Below are 24,453 nucleotides of genomic sequence, written 5' to 3'. Positions count from 1 at the left end.
ATACTTCCTACAAAATACTAATGATGCTGCATATGAGTTAAATGCTCAAATATTTGTATTTAAGACTGGAATTGTACAATATAAAGATAAATGGTAAAATTCATGTCAATAATTTAAAATTTTAGTATTAGACTGACAGCTACTTCTATTACATTTTCTGGTAATAGCTTTATTGAAATATAATTTGCACACCATAAAATTCACCCACCTAAAATGTACAGTTCAGTGGCTTTTTGAATATTCACAGAGTTGTACAACCATCACCACTATCTGTTATACTTTCAGAACATTTTCATTACCCCAAAGGAAACCCCGTACTCATTAGCAGTCACCCCCCATGCCCCCTCTCCCCAGAGTTCCCGGAAACCTAATCTGCTTTCTGTCTCTATGGATTTGCCTATTCATTTATATTTCATATAAATGGAATCATACAATTTGTGGTCTTTTATTACTGGCTTCTTTCACTTAGCATAATGTTTTTGAGGTTCATCCATGTTGTAGCATGTATCACTTCATTCCTTTTTTTTTAAATATTGATAAAATACACAACGTAAAATTGACCATTTTAACCATTTTCCAATGTACAGTTCAATGGCATTAAGTACATTCACAATGTTACGCAATCATCACCACTATCCATTTCTAGAACTTTTTCATAATCCCCAACAGAAAGTCTGTACTCATTAAACAATAACTCTCTATTCCCCCCTATCTCTAGCCCCTGGGAATCTCTATTTGACTTTCTGTCTCTATGAATTTGCCTCTTCACAGAATCTCATTCCTTTTTATAGCTGAATAATATTCCAATATATATAAGTGATTTTATATATATATATATATATATATATATATATATATATATATATATATATATATATATATAAATAAAATCACTTAAAAAATCATTCATCTGTTAATGGACCCTTGGGTTGTTTCTACCTTTTGGCTATTGTGAATAATGCTGCTATGAACATTGGTGTAAGAGTATCTGTTTAAGTCCCTGCTTTCAACTCTTTTGCATATATACCTATAAGTGGAATTGCTGGATCATGTGGTAATTCTATGTTTAACTTTATGAGGATCCACCAAACTGCTTTCCATAGTAGCCACACCATTTTACATTCCCACCAGTAATGCACAAGGGTTCTAATCTCTCCACATCACCCCTATTAACATTTTATAAGTAATAAAATATTTTTAAAAGAAAAAGTTTTATATAAAAAACAGCATTTTCCCCTGCTTTTTGAATAAGAGGCCCATATTTTCATTTTACATTGGACCTTACAAATTATGTGGCTGGCCCTGGCTACTAGAATGACAAAAATTAAAAAGACCAACAACAACGGATGTTATCAAGGATGTAGAGAAGTTGGAATTCTCATATATTGTTGATGAGAGTATAGAATAGTACAACTATTTTGCAAACTGCTCTGGCAGTTTCTATATAGTTAAATATATATTTACCTTATGAGCCAAAAGAAAAATAAACATGTATACAAAAAACTCTTATCGTGAATGGAGAGAAGACTAATTTGAGAAATATTTGGGAGATAGCATCCTAGGAATAGAATTGAATCCATAGATTGAATGCTTATAAGGGATAAGGGGAGGATAGAAAGGAGAATGGGATGTTTCCACATTTTTTGTTTGGGTTTTAAGTGGATCAATGGTGATTCTCCTAATTGTGAGTAATGCACAAGAGCCATTTGAGGAGGAGAAATGATGAATTTGGTTTCTCACATGTTGAATTTGAGATATATTTTCTCCTAGTCACTCCTACTTAGATGGCCCACTCTCTATTATTTTTTTTTGGCACATAAAAGAACATTGTTGGGGACTTCCCTGGCAGTCCAGTAGTTAAGACTCCACGCTCCCAATTCAGGGGGCGTGGGTTCGATCCCTGGTCGGGGAACTAAGGTCCCACATGCCGCATGACGCAGCCAAAAGAAAAAAAAAAAGAGAACATTGTTTAATTTCAGCCTCCCTTGTAAGCCTGCACTACCTGCACTATATGACCAGTCTCCTTACCCTCTGCCTATTCCTCCCAATTCACGATTCTGGCTACATGCTTTGGACTGATGATACTCATCGTCAGGGGACACATAAACATTCAAATGTTTTCCTTGCCTTCTTCTTTTTTATGGCAGATCCTCTAATTTAGCCATATCTTGCAAAACAATCAAATTTACTTGTGTCTTTACTATCCAAAATTTAGACTGTAAAATTCTGTATAATAATATTTATTAATTTATAGACATATAGACCAAAGTGAACTTAAATAACAAATGGATAATGTCTTTTGACTTAGCTGTGGAAAGTAGAAGCATCACAGTATACATCTCAGGAAAGAAGTTTGGGGATGATATGGACCAACAAATGACTTTTCCAGTTCAGTGCAGTTTTTGGTCTTTTGTTGATATGGATTCATCTTCAAGAAGAAATATACAGAAAACCAATACTCTAATTGGTCAGATGGTAAAGTATATGTGTATTTTATTGTTAGAGTGTTGTTCAGGGAATTTAGTCACAGATTTTAATCTTAATGTTTTTATTGTTCTTAATGTTTTATTATTATTTCTGTGCTTAATTTCTATACTTAATTGGGCTAGAACTAAATAATGACACAGTTGTTTGAAAATTTTCATTTTTTAGTCATGCAAAGCAGGTGTCTACTCACTAGAAATTATTATTTGAATAGGTAGTGGGAGAGGCTTTAATGAATAATGTGTAAGAAAATACTCAGTAAAAAGCATTTTAGAAAAATTTGTTATCACAAAGTTCCCATGTTATTTGGGAATCACTTTAAATAATAATAATAACAAATAATAAAATAATTATTACAATTATAGTTTTATAATTTAATATTATAATAATATAATTCTACTAATAGTTTAAATAATACTTAATTTGAAGTGTTTATGAAAATGCCAGTGTTTAATATTTGCCTTTTACATTTTTGTTTGATGTAGGATTGCAGTTTGATTCCAGCTAATCTCGTAGAGGCATTTGGATTATTGATTAACTGCAATGAATCATCTCCTTGCCACCCACTTCTTCCTACTGTGCAACATACTTTAAAGAAAGCCATTGATCCTGAAGGGCTGCTTTATGTAGCTTCTAAACAGTTCACAACTGAAGATTTTGAAAAGGTAAAAGTATGTGCTAATGTTCCTCAATGTAAATAAAACTCCCTTTGAACATTTAGTTTTCCTTATTTAGAATTCTTTTATTCCGATTTGCTTCCAGCTTTTAAGCATTTTAAGGACATTGTATAGAAAAAATTTAGGTTTATAATTAAACTAGAAACTGTAAGGACATAGGGACTTCCCTGGCCATCCAGTGGGTAAGACTCCATGCTCCCAGTGCAGGGGGCCCGGGTTTGATCCCTGGTCAGGGAATTAGATCCCACATGCATGCTGCAACTAAAACCCGGTGCAGCCAAAATAAATAAATAAATAAATATTTTTAAAAAACTATAAGGACATAGATATTAAAACGTTGAGTTTATTCTTTGAACCACTGACCAAATCACCATAGCTTAAAGCATTTCCATGAAAAGATTCAAAATAGAATATTTCTATAAAACATTATGTTGAGAGGCTTTATAAGTATACAGCTTTCTACATTTTACAGACTATTGAAAGGGAAACTTTACATGAATGCCTGCAGAGTTCTGACTATAGGGGATATCTCTCATGACTCACAAACCCATTTATTTTAATGTCCTGACCTGAAAACACGTGTGGTATGTTCAGATAATCTGAGAGTAGATGATGTAAATTTAGTCATGCCTGTCATAGCTATTAAAGGTAGTCAGGTATTTACAAGTGAAGCCCTTTTAATATTAACTATTCAGAAATCTGTCCACAGTAGAGTTAAGGTATCTGTGTAGGATAGCTAAAAGGCATGGAATACTGGGAAATGGGAATCCATGGGTCATTAAATTTTTTGTTCATACCTGCCTTCCTTGTAGCCCAAATTGCATGGATAAAAGGTTGAAAGGTGAGGTGGATTTAAAAATGAAATATAAGCATAATTTATTCACATAAATTAGAACAGAAAAAGAATAATATTTATGATAAAATAAGGTCTTTTTGTTTGTTTTAGTATATAAAAAAAAGTAGTCTCTAGGAATTGGGATACTAAATAATATAGACACGCTAATGACCTGGAGAAATTTTTGCCCAGTTTTTCCCTGAAAGACAAACAAAAAAAATCTATGGATTTATTAGTCAGGCATTTACTGAATACTTTATATAGATGAGCCTCTTTCTGTTCTTTTATATTCTCTAAGAAATGTACATTTTTCTTCCTTAAATAGTTTATTATTTAATTGAGATATGAAACAATTAAGGGACAACTCAAGTGCTAAGCTGGGTGGTGCTGACTATAAGTATTTCATGAATTCAGAAAGGAAGAGATCAAGTAGAATGCAAGAGTTAGGAAGACTTCAGGAGGCGGTGAGATTTTAGTTGGGCCTTAAGAAAAGATAGGACTTAGATGATAGGAAGGATGGGCATTCAAAAAATAAAAATAGGAGCAAAGACATAAAAGTAGAGATGAGTATAAATGGAAAACTGTGAGAAAACCTGCCTGACTGGAGCAAAAATTGTATTATGGAGTCATCGAGGTAGGCAGTTCTTGCAGAAGTTGACAACTGGAGGCTAATGCTAACTCCCAGTGCTACACTCTCAGTAGCAGGGACAACGGGTCCTTTACTGAAAGGGGATATAGGTGGCGTATCACTGTGCCCCCATAGCATAAAATCTAGAGAGAGCTACCAATGTTATTAATAGTATTACTATCCAGTTCTGAAGGCCTGGAGGGAATTGTGGAGTATAAGGAGAATAAAGAAGACAGGACATATCCAACCCAGGACATATCCAGATCTTTTTAAAAGGTTATATTTAAAATATAGATATTGGGACTTACCTGGTGGTGCAGTGGTTAAGAATCCACCTGCCAATGCAGGGAACATGGGTTTGAACCCTAGTCCGGGAAGATCCCACATGCCGCGGAGCAACTAAGCCCGTGCGCTACAACTACTGAGCCTGTGCTCTAGAGCCTGCAAGCCGCAACTACTGAGCCTGTGCTCTAGAGCCCATGAGCCACAACTACTGAGCCCGTGTACCACAACTACTGAAGTCCACATGCCTAGAGCCCATGCTCCACAACAAGAGAAGCCACCGCAATGAAGAGTAGCCCCCACTCGCTGCAACTAGAGAAAGCCCGCGCGCAGCAACAAAGACCCAACGCAGCCAAAACTAAATAAAAATTTATAAAATATAGATATAATAATTAATAGCAACTTTTTATTACAGGTGATTTTTTCTCTTGGTTCTATGACTTGACAAACCAGAAAACAACACAGATGGTGAAAAGTCTGGAAATGATGTCATAGAATAAGGACTTAAGGAACTAGGAATCACTCAGAAAGAAAAAAGCACAAACCTCAGAGAAAACAGTGATAATCATTAAGTTGAAGACTTATTCTCTACCCCAAATCTTACTGAATCTCTAAGACCTACCTTCATAGTAGTTAACACAGTACATTGTTAGTGTTTGGTTGTGTTCTTTAAAAGGAAGGGAAGGAAGGAGGGCATGCAGCTCTAGGGCCAATGAGAGATAGTCTTATGGAAATAAACTGTCAGAGAATTAAGGCTATTCAAAGGGAAATGAGATTCTGAGGGAAGCTGTCTCCCACTAAAAGGCTGTAAGTGAGCCTTTGTTCCACTGGAAGCAAAGATCTGATAGTCATTCAAGTACATTGCACAGAATATTTCTGTACTAAAAGGGAGGAAGAGATTATTCTGGGTAAACTGTGATATTCTTTATAAGACTATGATTTAAAGTGCTCAATGACTTTGGGATGGCCGCAGATATTTAATCAATTTTGCTGTAAATAAAATATGCAAACTTTAAAAAAAATGACAATATACTTTGGATTTTTGTAATATAGGCTCTATAATAAAGTTTGAATCTCTTAAATTTTCACACTTTCAATCTAGCTGCTTGCTTTTGCAAAGAATTTGAATGTCGAATTCAGCTTGGAGGCAGAAAGAATGATTCATGGCTATTACCTAGCGAGTCGCAGAATCAGAACAGATTCTATATGTGGATCAAAGCTGTCAGCATCTGCATTAAAATATTTGTAGGTATTAAGTTTTAAAACCATTATTGACCTTTAAATGATGTGTTTTATTAACTGTCTCACTTGTTTTTTTGTTTGTTTGTTTGATTGCTGGTTGGTTGGCTTATAATATACCTTGTTCCAAAAGAATTTAAGGTGACAATAATTCCTTCTGTTGTAGTATTACATCATTTGAACCTCCAACAGTTTGTTTTCACTAAATTAATTTTTATTGGATACCCTGTGTCAGATATGTCTGAGAAAAATGCACTGAATTCAAGTGAAAATGACTATTTTTTAAAATGGGGCTGTTTACATTCTAGATATTTTGTAGTTGAACCTAGAAAAAAAATTAAGTATATTGTTCCTTGTACTCTTTTTTTTTTAAGTGTTAACATCTGTAACACTTTTTAAATTTTTAAATTTATTTTAATTTTATTTATTTGGTTGCACCAGGTTTTAGCTGCGGCAGGCAGGCTCCTTAGTTGCAGCTCGTGGGCTCCTTAGTTGTGGCATGTATATGGGACCTAGTTCCATCACCAGGAATCAAACTGGTGTCCCCTGCATTGAGAGCTCAGAGTCTTAACCACTGCACCACCAGGGAAGTCCCCTGTTCTTGTACTTTTAAATACTTTAGTAAACTCATGTATTATTGTTCCTTGAAAGGTTTTTTTTAAACTAATTTTTATTGTAAAAGTAAAGTACAGACGTACTGAAAGAAAAGTCTAAAATAATGAGTAGAGTGCCCTGCTAACCCTACCTATTACTATTCCACTCCCTAGAGATAATCACTGGTAAGAGTTTTTGTGTATCCTTTCGGATATTATTCATTCAAATACTAGCATATACAAATATGTAATTTAAATATGTGAAGTATATCAAACACATATTTTATTTGACTATGTTATATATTTTAGATGAATATGTTATTTAAATATATTATATAAAAATATTTTTATAATGTATAAATCGGTATATACCTATATGGATAGATATTCTCTTTTTGCCCAAATGGAATGATGCAGGTATACATATCATGATGTCATACTATCAGTGCATAAAGAATTACCTCATTCTGTTTTAATAGCTGCATTACAGTTTTACTATGTTGTGATATGGCTGTACCATAATTTAAACAGTCCCCTGTTGATAGACCATTACTTCATTTAATATAGGTTAATGTATAATCTCAACCAAATTATGAAGTAGGACCAGGGGTAAAATAATCCATTAAATAAATAAATAAATACCTTTTTATGACTGCAATACAAAATAAGATAAATGAAGGACTGATAGGATATGACAAGTATAGGACTATAAGAGATAAATATGTTTAGTTAATTTCTTCAACTGTATATTTATCTTCATAGAGCTAAAAAATTGCTAAAGATAGGGCAAAGAAGAAATTAACTGATGTTTTAAAATGGTAAACAGAATTGTATAATGCTTTCCATTTTCTGAAGTAATATTTCAAATATTCAATACTCAAACCTTAAAAGGTTTGAAAGTCCTATTTTCTCATAATGCTTTTTCTCTGTAGTAAAAAGATATTTTTTATTTAAACTCACAGTCTCAGTTTACATTTGACTCTACTGATCCAAGAATAAAGCAGAGTTAATTTTAACATGACAACTCTACTTTTTCCTATTTTAGAAATAAACATTAGAGATGGAGATGGGTTTTATGAAATAGCAAAGTAAATGAAGCAGTACTCAGAAGAGTCATAAACCTTGACTTTTTCTCCTCCTTCTATAGACAGGTACCTAATAACACCAGCCTTGCTTTTCTAGAGGAGTGGAGCTGAACAATGCTCTTTTCTTTCCCTGAAAGGCTATATTCATATTCTCTCCTGTTCAACAATTTTAGAAGAAGCTTAGGTGAGGACATCAGGAACATGATAATCAAATTTGTAAATAAACAACTCTGGAGAGATCTTCACAGGCTCAAATTATGATTTTAGTCTAGCAAGAAGAAAATTAATAGGACAAATGTAATGTCTTTTTTTTTTTTTTTTTTAATTTTGGCTATGCTGTGTGTTTGTTGCAGCGTGCGGGCTTCTCTAGTTGCGGTTCACAGGCTCTGGAGCATGTGGGCTCAGTAGTTGAGGCATGCAGGCTTAGTTGTGGTATGTGGGACCTTAGTTCCCCGACCAGGGATTGAACCCAGACCCCCTGCATTGGGAGCGTGGAGTCTTAACCACTGGACCACCAGGGAAGTCCCTGTAATGTCTTTAATTAGGTCCCAACCTCCCTGGTATAAGTGTGAATACATTGGAAAGGGGTGATCTGGCTTAATATGAAGAAGATTTGAGATTTCATTATTTTACATATAATATGAGTAGGCAATGTAATATGGCTGTAAATAATACTGTGATTTGGGGTTGTAGTAATAGAACATAGTATCAAGAGTGAGAAAATGCTAATTCTGCCCCACCTCTACCCTGCTGATCAAATCACACCTGTAGCACTGTACTGAAAAGGAATATTAACCAAATCTGGTCACAAGGAGAATAGCCAAGATGACAAGGGGCTTGAAAATTATGTCACATGACATATTAAAAGAACTAGGAGGAACTTCCCTGGCGGTCCAGTGGTTATGACTCTGCGCTTCCAAAGCAGGGGGCACGGGTTCCATCCCTGGTTGGGGGAACCAAGATTCCATATGCCGCATGGTGCAGCCCCCGCACCAAAAAAAAAAAAAAAAAAAAAAGAACTAGGAATATTTATTTTGGAGAAAATAAAGCATGGAGCAACTAGAAAAGTTGTCTTTGAATATTTGAAGAGCTGTCACATTTAAGAAGTATTAGACTTGTTTTGTAATCCCAGAAGACAAAACAGGGACCAGTTGGTATACATTGCAGTGAAACCAATTTCAGCTTACATTTATATAATCTTTGTGGGTGAGTCCCAAAATTTTCAAATACCTTATTTGAAATCACAGTAACCCTATTAATTATTATTATCCCCACTTTATAGCAGAGCTTCAAAAAATCTCGGAAGTTAAATGATTCATACAAACTCACACAGCTAGTAAATTCTAGAGACATAACCGAGGTTTTCTGATTCCCACATCCAGCAATCATTCAAGTACATTAAAGCTAGCTTAAAAATAAAAAATAAAGGAATGGATTGCCTCATGATTCCTAGTGAATCCTAGGTGAAGTTCAAAAGGGACCGAATAATAAGTAGCCTGGGATGTTGTAGAGAAAATTCAGTTATATGATGGGATTTGAAATTTGCTCTCTAAAATCTCTTCCAACACTGAAATTTCAAGATTCTATGAGGACTTCAAATGGATTAAGAACTGGGAGAAAACACGAAGGATGTGTCTATAAGAGATATTTAGTTAGGTTAATTTTTCCAATTGTGTATTTAACTGAACAGAACTTGGGGAGGGCGGGGTGTAGAATAATAAAGAAAAGCCAGGATAGAAACCAATTCTTTGATAATAAGTCAGGATACTTCCTTGTTCTGGAACAGTCTATTCAACTTGGTAGGAAAAAATGCTTTGAAAAGAAACTAAACTAAAGGTGTGGCTTATGCTCACACATATCTTGGTTTGTTCCTGCCAAAATATATATTATCTTTATAATATCAACATATTTTGATTGGCATCAGTTTTCTTTTTTAGAGTTTCCCTATCTGAAGCCCATGCTCGACTGAACCTAAGGAATAAAGTGCTTAAAGAAGATGTACTTATTGCAGCCTTATTATTTGAAACATCTCTAACATTGAAATATGGTAATCTATTAAGTTATTAATGATAACTACAAATAATTGTATTTAAACTTGAAGATTCTTAATCTGTTAAATTAAGATGTTACATATATTTTAAACAATATTTTAAAGAATAATAAATTTCTACCAGGTAAGTCCTGTTTGAATTTAAACATTTAGGAATTATTTACAGGTAGTATCATTATCTGATATCAAGTTCCTAATTGTGCATGATTGTTTCTATGCTTGAACTTTTGCATTGCTTAGAGAATTCTGAAAAAAAAGTATGACACATGAAATGATTTAAAATTTATCTTCCTTTTAAAATAGCATGCAACATTTAATTGTCAAGCAATTCCCCAGACTGGAGTTAGACACATAACCAAAGAAAATGTGATCATCTTGCATCACCACCTTCTCTGAATTGCTAGTTATAATACTGTGACTATAGCATTTAATTATTTGAAATCAAAGGAGCTTATCATGGTTTTGCTAATAAAAACATAAAGGGGCTCTTAAAGGTAAGAGTAAAGAGAATTATCCTCACAAAGTTCTTTTTGAATTATATGAGACATTAATTTTGATGAGATATACCATCCTTTAAACCAAACTTTGGTTCTGCTAACCTAAAACAATAAAACAGCCAGTTATTTTATCAGCAAAACAGTTTTATTCAGGAACAGGAAAGAATTGCAATTCAGGACATTGCAACTATGGTAAATCACATGCAAGTCTGGTAAAGCAAAGAAGAAACTCTTCTATAGAGGAGAAGTGGAGTTGGGAGGGTTGTTATAACAGAAAGTCCATTGGAGGAAACTGGGAGTTCCAAGTATAGTGGCTTTTCATTGGCTGCGTTGTGACAGTCTCTCTTTAGGGGTGCTATTGCCAGGCAAGGAGAAAATCTTTCTTCCTCCTGCTGGTGGTAGTAAAGTAGTGTCACTTCCTGCTGGAGATGCAGGGTATGTCTCTTCCTGTTGAGATCTGTATTGATGTTGAGAGGTACATGCATGAGAGCTCCCCCTTCTGGCCTCCTGACTCTATTTTAGTGAGATTTTTACTTTATTAATTTTCAGTTCCAGCCCTGGGAGTGAAAGGATGTATTAACACTGACTTTCCTGTGTGTATATGTTTAGTGTTTAAATTTGCTTCAAATTCAATTTATATTGTAATAACTTTTCACAGAGATCCATTAGAACATTAGAACTTTGTTCTATAATTATCTAAATCAAGAATTCTTAACCTAGGATCCATGGATACTGAGAGAGTCCTAGGGGCTTGTGAATCCCTAAATTATATGTAAATTTGTATATGCATGTGCTTTCTACCTTTTTGCTTAGGGAGAGGAATCATAAGTTTGGTTTTTATAAATTAAATTTTTTTTTATACAGCAGGTTCTTATTAGTTATCCATTTTATACATATTAGTGTATACATGTCAATCCCAATCTCCCAGTTCATCCCACCACCACCACCCCTGCTACTTTCCCCCAATCATAAGTTTTTTGAAGTATGTCTTAGAGTTTCATAACCCCCAGAAAAGGTTAATTATCATCCTGAATTAGTTTTACCTACCAAAAGAGAAAATCGCTTGTTCCCAACCAATATTAAATAAGAAGGATATGTATTTTTGTTTTTAACTTGCTTTATCTTTACCTTCTTATTCTATATTTTAAAATATACTTGATAAAATCTAAGACATTATTTTACATACCATGAAGAAAAAATGCTGCCAATTTTACTGTGACATGCTATCACCATCAAAATTGTTAAGATACAACTAGATTTCAGTAAGAAGACAAAAATGTGTGTCTTTGAATTTAGAAACTGTGGTGTTATAATATTAAGGACTCCTGTGACTGAATATGGCTATTTTCACTTGATAACTATTTTGTCAAGACTTTCTTGAAGCATATAAGAAAGCTTTTGTTGAGGGAAATAAAACTATATGAAGTTTTTTTTCCTTTAGTTACTTTTTGTTTTCATAATAAGTTTCAGTTAGGTATATTCTTTTTCAAGTCTGAAGCAAAGCAATGTTAAGAGCTCCTTAAATTTTACTTTAAACATAGCAGGAAAATAATCCCTACTCAGGGACATTTTTCTTGGATGCAAAAACCAATAGTTGCGTTTATGAACTAGATTTTAGGAGTTGGGCAGTGGGGAGAGGGAAGAATTAAGGAAAGCTCCCAGGTTTCTGCCTTGAGCAACTGAGTGGATCATGGTGCCATTTACCAAGACTAGGAAGAAAGAGAAAAAGGTTTGGGCTGGGGCGGGGATCAAATTATATATATAAGTTTGAGACATCCTACAGAGATATCAATAGACAGATATAATAATCTGGAGTTTAGAAGAGAGTTCTAACCTAGAAATATAATTTAGGGATCGTCAGCACAGAGATGGTACTCAAAGCCATGGAATGGATGAAATCATAGAGAGAAAGACTATACAGAGAACCCCAGGACTGCCTTTGAAGAATTCCAATATTTAGAAATAGAGTTGAGGAGGAGAAACTAACAAATGAGACCGAGAAGCAGTTGTATTATAGAAACCAAGAAAGAGAGTGTTTCAAGGAAGGAGTGGAGTGGTCAACTGTATCATGTGTTGAGAGTTTGAATAAGATTAGATTTGGCCATCTAGAGGTTGTAGGTGGTCGTGATTAGAGCTATTTCAATGGAGTGGGGATTCGGCTGGGATAGGAAGTGAAGATATGGAGACAGCACACATAGACAACTTTGAGATGTTTGACTATGAAGATGAGGAAAGAAATAGGGTATTAGCTGGAGAAGGATGTGTGGTCCAGGAAGGGATTTTTTTTTTAAGATAGAAGATAATAGCTCATATGATGTGCAGTAGAAAGTAAACTAATGAAACTACAGAAAGAGGGGAAGATCAAAGGCGTAAAGTCCTTAAAAAGGTGAGAGGGGATGGGATCCAGAGCACATGTGAAGGTAAAGGCCTCTTATAGAAGAATCACTTCATTTTATAGGAGGGAAAACAATGGACACAGAATCAGGTCGGTCTGTAGATTTGGTCTTTTACTCTACACAAGGTCAACAGGGTCATCAGCTAAAAATGAAAGGTTTGAGGAGAAAAGAATGGAATGTAATAGTCATTGCGGGCGGGGTTGGGGGGGGGAAAGAAGAGCAAATGTGTTAGAGAAACTCAACAGGGTTGCCAGGCAGTGCAACTGCCCATCTCAGGTTTCTGTGATTCATTTAAAGTGAAACCAAGCAATGCCAATTATGTGTTTTTCTGCCTAGCAGCATGAATGCAGGCACAAGGTAAATGGTCGGGTTCATGCAGAGTTGAGGTTTTGATAGATGAGTGTGGCAGAGCGTTGCAGGGGGGCAAGGGAGTGGGGGGACTGGCAAGGGAAGGACTCAAATGGGTTAAAAGAGGGAAGTGAATTGAAGGAAGCAGATTGGAGGTCTCTGAGATAGAAGACCTGGAAGCATAGGAGGTAGCATAGAGAAGAGGGACATTTGAACTCATGGTTTTGAAGTAAGTTTCTGGAGATATTAGTTTCCTCTGACTCTGGGAATGTGTGGTGGAGGTAGAGGGAAAAGGTCAGGACATTTGAAGATTGGCAGTTAAATGGGTCATTCACATGGAAATCACTGAATGGCAGGTATTAGGGAACAGAGGAAGATTGTGAGCCAAGTACTGAGAGCTGATTGTTGACTTCACTGTGCAAGGGGGAAGGGTGATAAAGCCCAGGTGGCACTGGGCATCAAAGGAAGAAAGATTTTTAACAAGAGGAAAGAATGGTCTGGAAGCCGCAAATGTGCAGCAATATAGGCACTGACTCTTTCTTGTGACGCTAAGGTATGTGGGGTGTTTGAGAGCCGCAAGGAAAGCAGTGTTCTCAAGGGACAGCAAGGTTTCAGGTAAGGTAAAGCAGTACAGGGAGCGGTCACAGAAGTCTGAGGCTACTTGTGTTTACTAATGACAGACAGCTCTAGGAAGGTAGGCACTGTCTGCTTGGCCAGCAGTTGTACTCCCAGCCAGTTACATTTAGGTACTCATTCAGTGAATCAATGAAATAGAATTTAAGAGCTTAACTTCTGCAATATTAGTCAAAGATTTTGTTTTGTTTTGTTTTTTCAATTGTGGTAAAATATACATAACATAAAATTTATCTTCTTAACCATTTTTAAGTGTACAGTTTAGTGGTGTAAGGGACATTCACACCAACTCCATAACCTTTTCATTTTCCCAAACTGAAACTCCATACCCATTAAACAATAATTCTCTATTCTCCCCGTCCCCCAGCACCTGGCAAGCACTATTCTACTTTCTATCTGTCTGGACTTGACTTCTCTAGGTACCTCATCTAAGTGGGATCATATGTTTGTCCTATTTTGTCTGGCTGATTTCACATAGTATAATGTCTTTAAGGTTCATCCACGTTGTAGCATGCATTAGAACTTCCTTTCTAAGATTGAATAATATTCCGTTGTCCATATATATACCACATTTTGTTAATCTCTTCACCCATCAATGGACACTTAGGTTGCTTCTGCCTTTGGCTATTGTGAATAATGCTGCTAATGAACATGAGTGTGCAAATATCTCTTTGAGACCTTGCTTTCAACTCTTTTGGGTATATACCCAGAAGCCAAACTGCAGGATCTGTAATTCTGTTTAATTTTCTGATGAACTGCCATACTGTTTTCCTTAGGGGTTGCACCATTTTACATTTCCACTAACAGTGCACAAGGGTTCCAATTTCTCCACATCCTTGCCAAGACATGTTACTTTCTTCTGTTTCATTTTGGTTTTGATAGTAGCCATTCTTACTGGTGTGAAGTGGTATCTCATTGTGGTTTTCATTTGCATTTTTCTAATGATTACTGATGTTGAGTATCTTTTCATGTACTTATTGGCCATTTGTATATCTTCTTTGGTGAAATGTCTATTCAAGTCTTTTGCCCATTTTTTATTCAGGCTGTTTTCTTGTTCAGTTGTAGACCCCCTATCTGATACATGGCTTGCAAATATTTTCTCCCATTCTGTGAGTTGCCTTTTCACTTGTTGATTGTAATTTTGATGCACAAAAGTTTTAAATTTTGATGTGGCCTATTTTATCTATTTTCTTTCATTGCCTGTGCTTTTGGTGTTATATCATAGAAAACATTGCCAAATTCAATGTCATAAAGCATTTCCCCAGTGTGTTTTTCTAAGAGTTTTATAGTCTTAGTTCTTACATGTAGGTCTTTGATTCACTGAATTAATTTTTATGATGTAAGGTAAGGAACCAACTTCATTCTTTTGCACATGGATATCACTTTCACAGCACCATTTGTTGGAAAGACCATCTTTTCCCATTGAATGGTCTTGACACCCTTTTCAAAAATTATTTAAATATATACGCAAGGTTATTTCTCTTCTATTCCATAGATTTATCTTTTTATTGTTTCTCTACCTTCCAGTACCTTCTCTCCTTACTTTTTCCACCTCCTCACATCACTATTCAGCTTCAGAACACTAATGGCTATTTCAATGGATGACAAATGTCTATAGTTTCCAAACTTTAAAATTTAAACATCAGTGTTTCTTCCATTGACCCTGGTACCAGTTTGTGCATTTACTGAACCTGTTTCCTGGGTCTCAAATTTTTTTTAAAATAATAGCTATTGAAATACTCTATTAGATAGATCAGAACTTAATTGTAAAACTTTCAGTATTTTGTTGAAAATATGATTTCATATTTAGCACTTTAAGTTTTTCTCATTTATACTTTTTCTTTCTTCACTTAGGGGCCGCTGTACTTTGTGTTGCTCCAAATGCAGTATTTCCATTTGAACTGTATAATGAAGAATATTTAGAGCAAAGGGATATCTATCTGACTCAGTGCCAACAACAGCTCCAGCAGTTTATTGCCACATATGGACCTGGGACAGCTATCTTTGCTAGCGATGAATAGGCAATCTGAGGAAATTCTTTTTCTTCATTCCTTTTTAAGCAGTGGAAAAAAGTGTGAGTGATTTTGAAGTAATGCTTCAGGTAATGTGTGTAGGGGTACATTAGAATGCCACCTTAAAAAATATAAAATATGATTTCAAATTAATTGCTAATGGAATAAACACTAATACAAATCTCAAAGCCAACAGCAGAAATTTATAATTTAGGATAATCTTATTAAAAAAACTTCTGGTTAGCCCAGTGTACCAGTTGTCCACAGATTAAAATATAAAGAATGTTGCAAACTAAGCAATGGAAAAAAAAAAAAAATAGTAACTTTTGTGTAGTTCCCTCTATTTGTCACAAGATGGCAATAACACTTTAAATATTTACTTACAAAGTAAAACCATTTTTTTCTTCATTTATGAACCTGAAAAATTGATGAGTAAATAACAGCATTTATATAACCAGAAGCCTTCAATGTAAGGACTTTTCATGCTAGATATTGACATGTCTATTATGTTGTTTTAGAAGCCCTACTTATGGGATCAGGAAAAGCCTTGGAAATTTTCCATTTTTAAACCACGTTAAATGAAAAAAAGTAAGTTCCATTGAATCAAGGAGCAGTAGTTGGCTTCTTAAACCTAACTAGTTACAAGAAAGGTACCAAAAGGCAAAGAAACCAATTTGCAAACCCTGTCTTCATTTTTGGAGGGAAGATATCTGCTCTGAAAAGGTAGGAACACCGTGCAAAAATATACTTATCTTGTAAAATCCCCAAATCCTTGTATTTATTTTCCAAAGTTTTAATAAAAAAGACAATTCTACTCACTAAAAGGAAAATGTCATCACAAAATTGCCACCTTATTAACCAAGACACTGTCATGCATCAATTCTTTAGAAATAGGTACTTCATGGAGTTTAACCGTGAAGGCAGACAGCTCTCTCACTCTCTAGAGGACTTTAACAAGTCATTTATTACTTTATTTCCTAGCCGTTCATTCAACAGTATTTACTGAATATCCACTAGTGCCAGAGACTATACAGTGTTGTTTTCAGAAGGCAAACCTAGTCTAAAAAAAATTCATGTATTACAAATTAAAGACCTTATTTTGTGGCTTCTTATATACTACATTTCAGTTTTTTGTTCTCTATGGGATGAAATCAAAACATGTTTTATAAAACTAGGATCCATAAAATGGCCCCCATTTTACACTTGTGAAGTGTTCAGATTCTGTTGATGAAATGAAAGGACTAGTATCAAACACTGGGGGGAAAATGGTTTTCAAATGTTAGGCAAACACCGTAAGCACCCGGGAGGCCGCAGTAATGCTGGTGGCATGCATCACCACAGGTTCAATTTCGACAAATATCCCAGGATACTTTGGAAAAGTTGGTATGAGGCATTACCACTTAAAGAAGAACCAGAGCTTCTGCCTAACTGTCAACCTTGATAAATTGTGGACCTTGGTCAGTAAGCAGACACGGGTAAATGCTGCCCAGAACAAGACTGGAGCTGTTCCGATCATTGATGTGGTGCCATCAGTTTCTACAAAGTTCTGGGGAAGGGAAAGCTCCCGAAGCAGCCTGTCATCGTGAAGGCCAAATTCTTCAGCAGAAGGGCTGAGGAGAAGATTAAGGGTGTCGGTGGGGCTTGTGTCCTGGTAGCTTGAAGCCACATGGTGGGAGATTCATTAAATAACAAGTGCTTTTCAAAAAAAAAACGTTGCCTCTGATGGGAAGTGATGAGATATTGCTGTACAATTTATACTGTTTGACTTACCATATTGAAATTATAACCTTGATAAAAGCAAGGAATTTATGTACTGTGGGACTTAACAGGGGAAAAGCAAGATTTAGCTAAATTTAAATCTTCACCTGGGTAGGATTTCAGTTGTTTTTGAATTCTTGTAAATTTGCATGCCCTGGACAGATTGGACTGTCCAGTCGCTATTTGCCTTAATCTAGAATATTATTACTAATACTAGGAATAGGACAAATCCTAATTTGTCCTAAATTAATTCCCAAATCCTTTTTACTTCACAAATGTAAAAGCAAACCAAGAATAAAATTAAAATTAAAAAATCTGTAGGTCATAGGTGAAACCTTTACTTATAATGGGTAATTTAAGGAGTTGAGAAAATTTCAACTAGTTAACCCTTGAACACAGCTTTGAACTGCATGGGTCCACATAAAGGGTGGATTTTCTTTTTTTCAATAAATACATACTACACTATACAATCTGCAGCTGACTGAATCAGAGGATGTGGAACCTTGGATACAATGGGTGCACTATAAAGCTATACTTGGATTTTTGACTTTGAGGAGGGTTGGCGCCCCTAAGGGGCAAGGGTCAACTATGCTTGTTTTTCAGGAACAGCAGGTTCTGAAGGGGAGGCTCTCAGTTATTTAGTACACAGTGATTAGCACCTCTCCAGAAACCCCATAAGGCCAGAAAGGGTATGAGAACTGGATGTACTAAAAAGTCTCCTCAGCTGCCCACCACCTGACACTTCAAAGAGAATCACTATCCACAGAGGAGCTAGTTATTGACAAGAATATACTATCCCTAAAGTATGTTAAAAACAAGTCTGACTACTAACTATGAAAATGAAGCTGTTTAGGGGCTTCTCTGGTGGCGCAGTGGTTAAGAATCCGCCTGCCAATGCAGGGGACACGGGTTTGAGCCCTGGTCCGGGAAGATCCCACATGCCACGGAGCAACTAAGCCTGTGCGTCGCAACTACTGAGCCTGCACTCTAGAGCCTGCGCTCTAGAGCCCGCGAGCCACAACTACTGAGCCCACGCTCCGCAACAAGAGAAGCCACCACAACGAGAAGGCCGCACACGGCAACAAAGAGTAGACTCTGCTCGCCGCTACAAGAGAAAGCCCACACACAGCAACAAAGACCCAATGCAGCCAAAAATAAATAAATAAATAAATTTGTAAAATAAAATAAACTTATAAAAAAATCTAAAAAAAAAGAAAATGAAGCTGTTTAAAGACCTGGTATATTTTAAAGAAAACAGACTTTATTGCCCAGCAATTAAAATCATTTGAACTTATATTTTTCTACATAATTTATTGTGAGATGATCAATGTTAAATAAAATACTAATTTTCGTCATTTGCTTTAATTCATGTCTTCTTGACCAATTCTTCATTTTCCCTTCCAAAATGTTGTATGCCACACCTCTGGAAAAAAATCAGAAACCAACAGTGAAAATCAATCCATAATCAAAACTCGAAGAAAATCAAAACCTGACACACAAAGGCACCTTTAACAGGAAATGGCCTCAGCCCTTTAGAATTTATCAGGTACTTTCAAATTATCTCTAGATGTGGTTGCTTGACAAATCTTAATTACTTACTTGAGGCAATGAAGAATTTTTAAACACCACTGCTAAGGACTTGAACATTCATCTGCAGGTACTTATATGCTGAAAAGAACATTTCACCCATTTTAATAAAAAACTGCATTATATTTGAGTAATTCACATAATATATATTATTGGCATCTCAGTCTTAAATTATTTCTTCAAAGATACCCTCAGCTGGGTAAACGGCAAAAAGTAAGTCATCATTGTGCCAGTTATTAAACATTTTTGGTACTGCGCTTCAGGAACAATACCACAAACACATAAAAAAGCACACAATTTAACATTATAACTTTTGGTACCTTGTTACGTGCACAGCCATCCTCTATGACAAGTTTTTGGGAAACATTTATCACAACGACCTTCATTCATCTTCGACTCATAGGCTCTGTTGTACCTAGAAATTAAACATATTTCATTGTGAATTCTCATTTGTACTTGTATCTGTTTTTCTGCCATCTTATATGTAGTATGGTCCAGTAGGATTTTTTTTTCCCATTCTTATCAGGAGCCATTAAAAAAAAAACAAAAAACACCTGCAATCTTCCTGACTCCCAATCAAATTTATAATAAAAACTACTAACATTAAGACTATATAGTGGAGTCATTTTCTGTCTGTTGTTTAACACATCTCTGAAGGAACAAAAGAACGTGCTTGCTGCTTAATTATACTTATTTTTGGTAGTCAAACTGATAAGCCCCCAATTTTAAATATCGATAATGACTTGAGGATGTGTTAGTCCTTTTGAGTGGTTAGGCCCTAATAATTCCATAAATGATCTTTCCAAGCTGGAAATGGATTCATTAGCATGGGCAAAAATGATGGATATATTTATGATGTTCTTTTACTGTGGCAGTACAGATTTTAAGACATGATGGTCCTAATGAGTACCCAGCCATTGCTTTTCTGCCTCAGAGCTTGACAAGAATGAGATGAGCCAGGTTAAAGGTTAGATATATAAAAACAAGTGTGCAGACCTCTAAGAGCATTATTATGGCAGATCTAATATAGTTTCAGAGCAGAGATACATTACGTTGACATCATTACTGGACACAGTCCTGTAGAATTAAGTCCCAAGTTGCCTGAAAGCATATTTATGTACTGTAAAGGGCATGGCCAGGGCCACAGATCATGTCCTACAGAACCCCAGGAGGATAAATCATTGAACTGGACAGCTGTTGGAAATGATTTATGAAGACATATCAAATGTTGAGCCTTGCAAGACAATTTATCATTTTCAAGTCTTGAAATGCTGAGATATTTCACATAATATTAGGAACACATACTATTGGTTACGAATAATTCCAACTTGTAAAACTTCAGTTTAATATATGATTCATGGCACTTCTGACAACTATTGATACATGCAAGTCCTATTTGTTTAAGGCCTAAAACAAAGAATGTTTAGGGATATGTATGTATAATAAAACTGCTATCCACCCTACTCCCCTCAAAAAACCGAGTCTGGGCACAAAATCCCAGATGATGGGCACCTCAGGGTGGAAGGCATGGGATAGGAAGGAAGGAAGGAAGGAATGGGATAGGGAAGCAAACAGATGTTATGGTATTGATAATATCCCAGTTCTTAAATGGATCAGTGGGCTCTTGTGTATTTATTATGCTTAAGAACTTACATACATTATCAAAACTTTAATCAAACATTTATTTTGTAAAATTTTTAAAAATACCAACACTTAGCAATGAAAATAGTATTCAAGCCACTCAGGCCTCAAAAACGATGACTGTAATACCAAATACAAACTACTACCAGCCATCACATTTGCCTTGTTGACAGTTAACCGTTGGATTGATTTAGATGAAACAACTTGTATTTCAAATTGGGGGGAGGAAAAAAAACAAACAAACGCATGACGATACCAAGTCCCATGGACAAGGTTCATTTATACCTTTGCTTTTGAAGAGGCAAAAGTTCTTCCAGTCTCCCAGTTCTTGACCGGTTTCTTCTGTATTGTATCCAGAAATCTCTGTGACCCGAAGCATCTAAGGGTATAGCCGGCATTTACAGCCTAAGGGCCTCCTATACTGTACGGATTCTTCTCCAACTTCAATGCCACGTCTCCAGAGCATATTTACAAAGGAAGATCCGGGAACAAATGCCGACAATGCTCCACTGCGTCGAGACCAAAACTCATTGTTAGTAGGTAAACTGTGCTCTGTTAACAAATTTAGAAACCAATCACAAAGTCAGGTAGGTCAAGGTTGTCTTGAGACCTAAGGTCCCTTCCCCCACTACAGAACGTTTCCTTAGTAAGGATAAATGAGCGCCCATTTAAGGGACCCTGAAACCATCTAGGCCGCACACAAAGCTTTACTGGGGATATAAAAGGGCTTCGGCCAAGCCACCCACCGCGCCTTCCAGCCGCCTCAGAACCGAGTGAATCGCAGAAGGCCCTTACTTAGTTTGAGCTGAGAACAGTCGAAATCGGCGCTTACTAAGGAGAAGGGTCAGCTCCGACATACTCACAAAATGCGACTGAGCAGACGGCGCGGAGGAAAGCTCGAGGCTGCGTCAATTGGGGAGGGGGAGAGGAAGGGGGGCCTCCTGACATGACCTTGAGGCTGAGGCCGCGCCGACCGCTCCGCTGTGCCCGGCAGTGGACGGACGGCATCGGGATGGAGGCCCCGGGCTCCAGACCCACAGAGCGGAGAGGCCCGAGGCGGACCCATGCGCTCTGGCTCGGAGCCAGGTTCCCGGCAGAAAAAAAAGAAGAGGATCTAACACCGCAGGGATTCTCCCCCACCCTCTCAAAGAGCCCGGCGACAGGCCCGTAGGCGCTGCCGCCCCGCCCGCAAGGCCGACGGTGCCCGAAGCGCCTTCCTTCTCCGGCGGCGCGGCAGAAAAGAAAGCACCGCGCCCGGGAGGGGCGTTTGGGCCCTCCAGCCCTGGCCCCGCCCCTTCCGGCCCTGGCCCCGCCCCTACAGCCGGCGCACTCCGGCAGCGCCGCAAGTTTACATGGCCGGCAGAGGATGCGCTTTGGGAATTTCCACAGAGGTTTTCGAGGCTCCTGAGGACCTCGCTGTGAGCTCTCCCCTTGAGTATGTAAGTGATTAGTCTACCAGTTTGTAATGGATCCAAGCAAGCAGAAAATGCTCTAAAAAGAAAGGGTCTCCCATTCCTAGTTATATTTGCTTGGTCTTCTACCCTCGGGTAGTTCAGTACTTTAAAAAGTGGTGGTATTGGACACCCCAATTTAGAGTAAGGGCATCTGGAATCGACCCCTTAACACACACAGAAGAACTATTTACTAGAAAAAAAAGGAGCTGTTACATTTCCTCTATATTAGTAGCTATTGTTACTAATTTGATTGATAATAATAGTAGAGCGTTAAGAAAAAGCATTCATAAAGCAATCACTTGCCTTGTTTTTATGAACATGTTATAATTTGCTGTAGATTTTCGTGCTTTGTGTTTTATTACGCTTGTGTCTCGCAATCGCTGTATCTTGAGTTCTGGTTGCATAGCATTAGGCTTAGTGCTAGAGGAGACAGGCTGATGATCTTGTTTCCAGAAAGAATACATATGAAAGCATATAATTAAGCAGTTGAATCCGTAAAAGACACATCATCCGTCCTGTGAAAACTGGAAGTTGATGACATATTTTAAGTCATTTAAAAATCAAAATGGAGTAACTATGGTTCCAGGCATTCAAAATTGAGCTGGGTGGACAGTGTTGGGTGTGGTTTCAGACATGTTCCTGCATCACTGAGAACTTCGATTTTCTGCACTGTGTCAAACTCAGGACACCACCAGATGTTTTCAAAACAGTATGTGCTAGCAGCTGCTAGCTGCAACTTTGTAGTCTCAAAGGTTACCCGCTACCTATGGCAGCTATATAATCATTTCAACGCCCAAACAATCCATGTTTAGCAAGCACCCTTACTTCTTGCCAGCTCCAATCCTAATTCTTGACAAACCATTTATGTAATCTTATGGTTTTCTGCCTTTACGAGCTTCCGCCACTTTGTAGTGTGGCAGAACACAGTTCAAGTGCTCCCTGGGGCTGTATCCCCGGGGCTGCAGTCCTAACACACCCCAAATAAACGCCTCTTTATTTCAACCAGGTCTCTGTTCTTGGAATTCTTGGTTAACAAAATCCAAGAAATTGATACAAAATCCAGGGCAGAATATATTTGCCTCAAAGAAACATGGTGTGAAAATCTAAACCTAGCAAAACAAATTGTGATTATACTCACTTTATGTGATAGGCTGGGACCTGGGACCCTTTAACCCAGTGCTTGCACCTGAAAGAAACTATGAGGGACTAAAAATAACTGCATACATGTGCAGTTGGGGCAATTATGAGTAATAAGATACAAATTGGCCACAAACCAACTGCCACTTCTGAGGTGCTGGGAGCAAAAATCATGATCCCTGCACAGGGCACCACCAAGGGGGGTGGGCAGACCACCTAAGCCACGCCTCCTGACCAACCCACAGACCCTCCCCGCTTGTTATCGCGTTTAAGCTCCCAAGCAGCTCCTCTCTGGGAGCGAGCAAGGGCACCTGTACTTCTTTCGCTCCCTTGTGCTGTAGCACAAGCCCCAGTGAAGCCTTGCCTGAAATTCTCATCTGGACCCTTATCAATATCTATTGATTAAAGAGTCCAAGAGCCCGGGTTGGTAACATTTATATAAAGTTTTTGTTGAATGCTTTACAGGGGCTTAAAATTCTTTGTTTGAAAAAGACCGCCAATATCATTAGCACTGAACTTTCCTCTGAACCCCTTCGTGGGGCTGGAGTGTGACATAGTGTGCAGGGCCTAATTGTGAAGCATATGATGGGTCATGGTGTAAGTTTTAGCCTTAAAAAATTATTAAAAGCACATGATTAGAGTTTTCATTTTAGAAAAATAATTATGAAAGTTTAGAAAGAAAGAACATATGTGATTAGGTGATCAAGTTGTGAGTGAACCAGACCTCAAAGAAAAGCAGATGGGCCTTACCATCATGCCAGCCAAGCAGGACATGGCCAATGTTTACTTAGTACACAAGGGATGGAGTGAAGGTAGGATGTCATATCCAAGAAGGCCAAGAGTAGGGGGGAAAAAATTCTTTGGGGCCCCAAGGAGGCACTGTTTTTTCTGTTAAGTGGTGGCTTAGGCCTCAGCCGGCCATCACAGACTCCTGGACGGATATTACTTCCACCACCTAATTTTCACCGTGGGCAGCCACCTTCACCAGGCCTTTGCTGGGTGGGCAGGTGTGGGAGCCACTATTACTGATTTGTCAATAATTTCTTGGAAATGACACAAAAGCACAGGCCACAAAAGAAAAAAATAAATTGGACTTCACCAAGATTAAAAATTTTTG

The 24,453-nt window shown here is 37.1% G+C and overlaps 1 protein-coding gene and 1 long non-coding RNA gene across 3 annotated transcripts in view; one reads left to right on the top strand and one right to left on the bottom strand.

Annotated features, from left to right (window-relative positions):
• Positions 1-18,608, top strand: part of MCMDC2 (minichromosome maintenance domain containing 2) — a 43,018-nt gene extending 24,410 nt beyond the window's left edge. Inside the window, exons 11-15 of the mRNA XM_082363429.1 lie at positions 2,309-2,475; positions 2,970-3,149; positions 6,009-6,151; positions 9,761-9,870; positions 15,602-18,608. Of these exons, the coding sequence (XP_082219555.1) occupies positions 2,309-2,475; positions 2,970-3,149; positions 6,009-6,151; positions 9,761-9,870; positions 15,602-15,768 (767 nt within the window). The 3' untranslated portion in view covers positions 15,769-18,608. The remainder of the gene's footprint in view (positions 1-2,308; positions 2,476-2,969; positions 3,150-6,008; positions 6,152-9,760; positions 9,871-15,601) is intronic.
• A 148-nt stretch (positions 18,609-18,756) lies between these two features.
• LOC309614820 lies at positions 18,757-22,000 on the bottom strand. Of its 2 annotated transcripts, none has more exons than XR_014236385.1 (5): positions 21,541-22,000; positions 21,031-21,297; positions 19,425-19,519; positions 19,117-19,185; positions 18,757-18,940 (listed from the first exon to the last, which is right to left on the bottom strand). It is a non-coding gene; the product is annotated as an uncharacterized lncRNA (long non-coding RNA). The 2 variants fall into 2 exon arrangements; XR_014236386.1 differs by having other exon boundaries at positions 21,609-22,000.
• Positions 22,001-24,453: the final 2,453 nt, after the last annotated feature.

Source organism: Balaenoptera borealis (assembly GCF_965194805.1).
Source record: "Balaenoptera borealis genome assembly, chromosome: 17".
Classification (NCBI taxonomy): Eukaryota; Metazoa; Chordata; class Mammalia; order Artiodactyla; family Balaenopteridae; genus Balaenoptera; species Balaenoptera borealis.
Note: the sequence above shows the minus strand (reverse complement) of the source record. Positions and strands in the feature narration are given on the sequence as shown.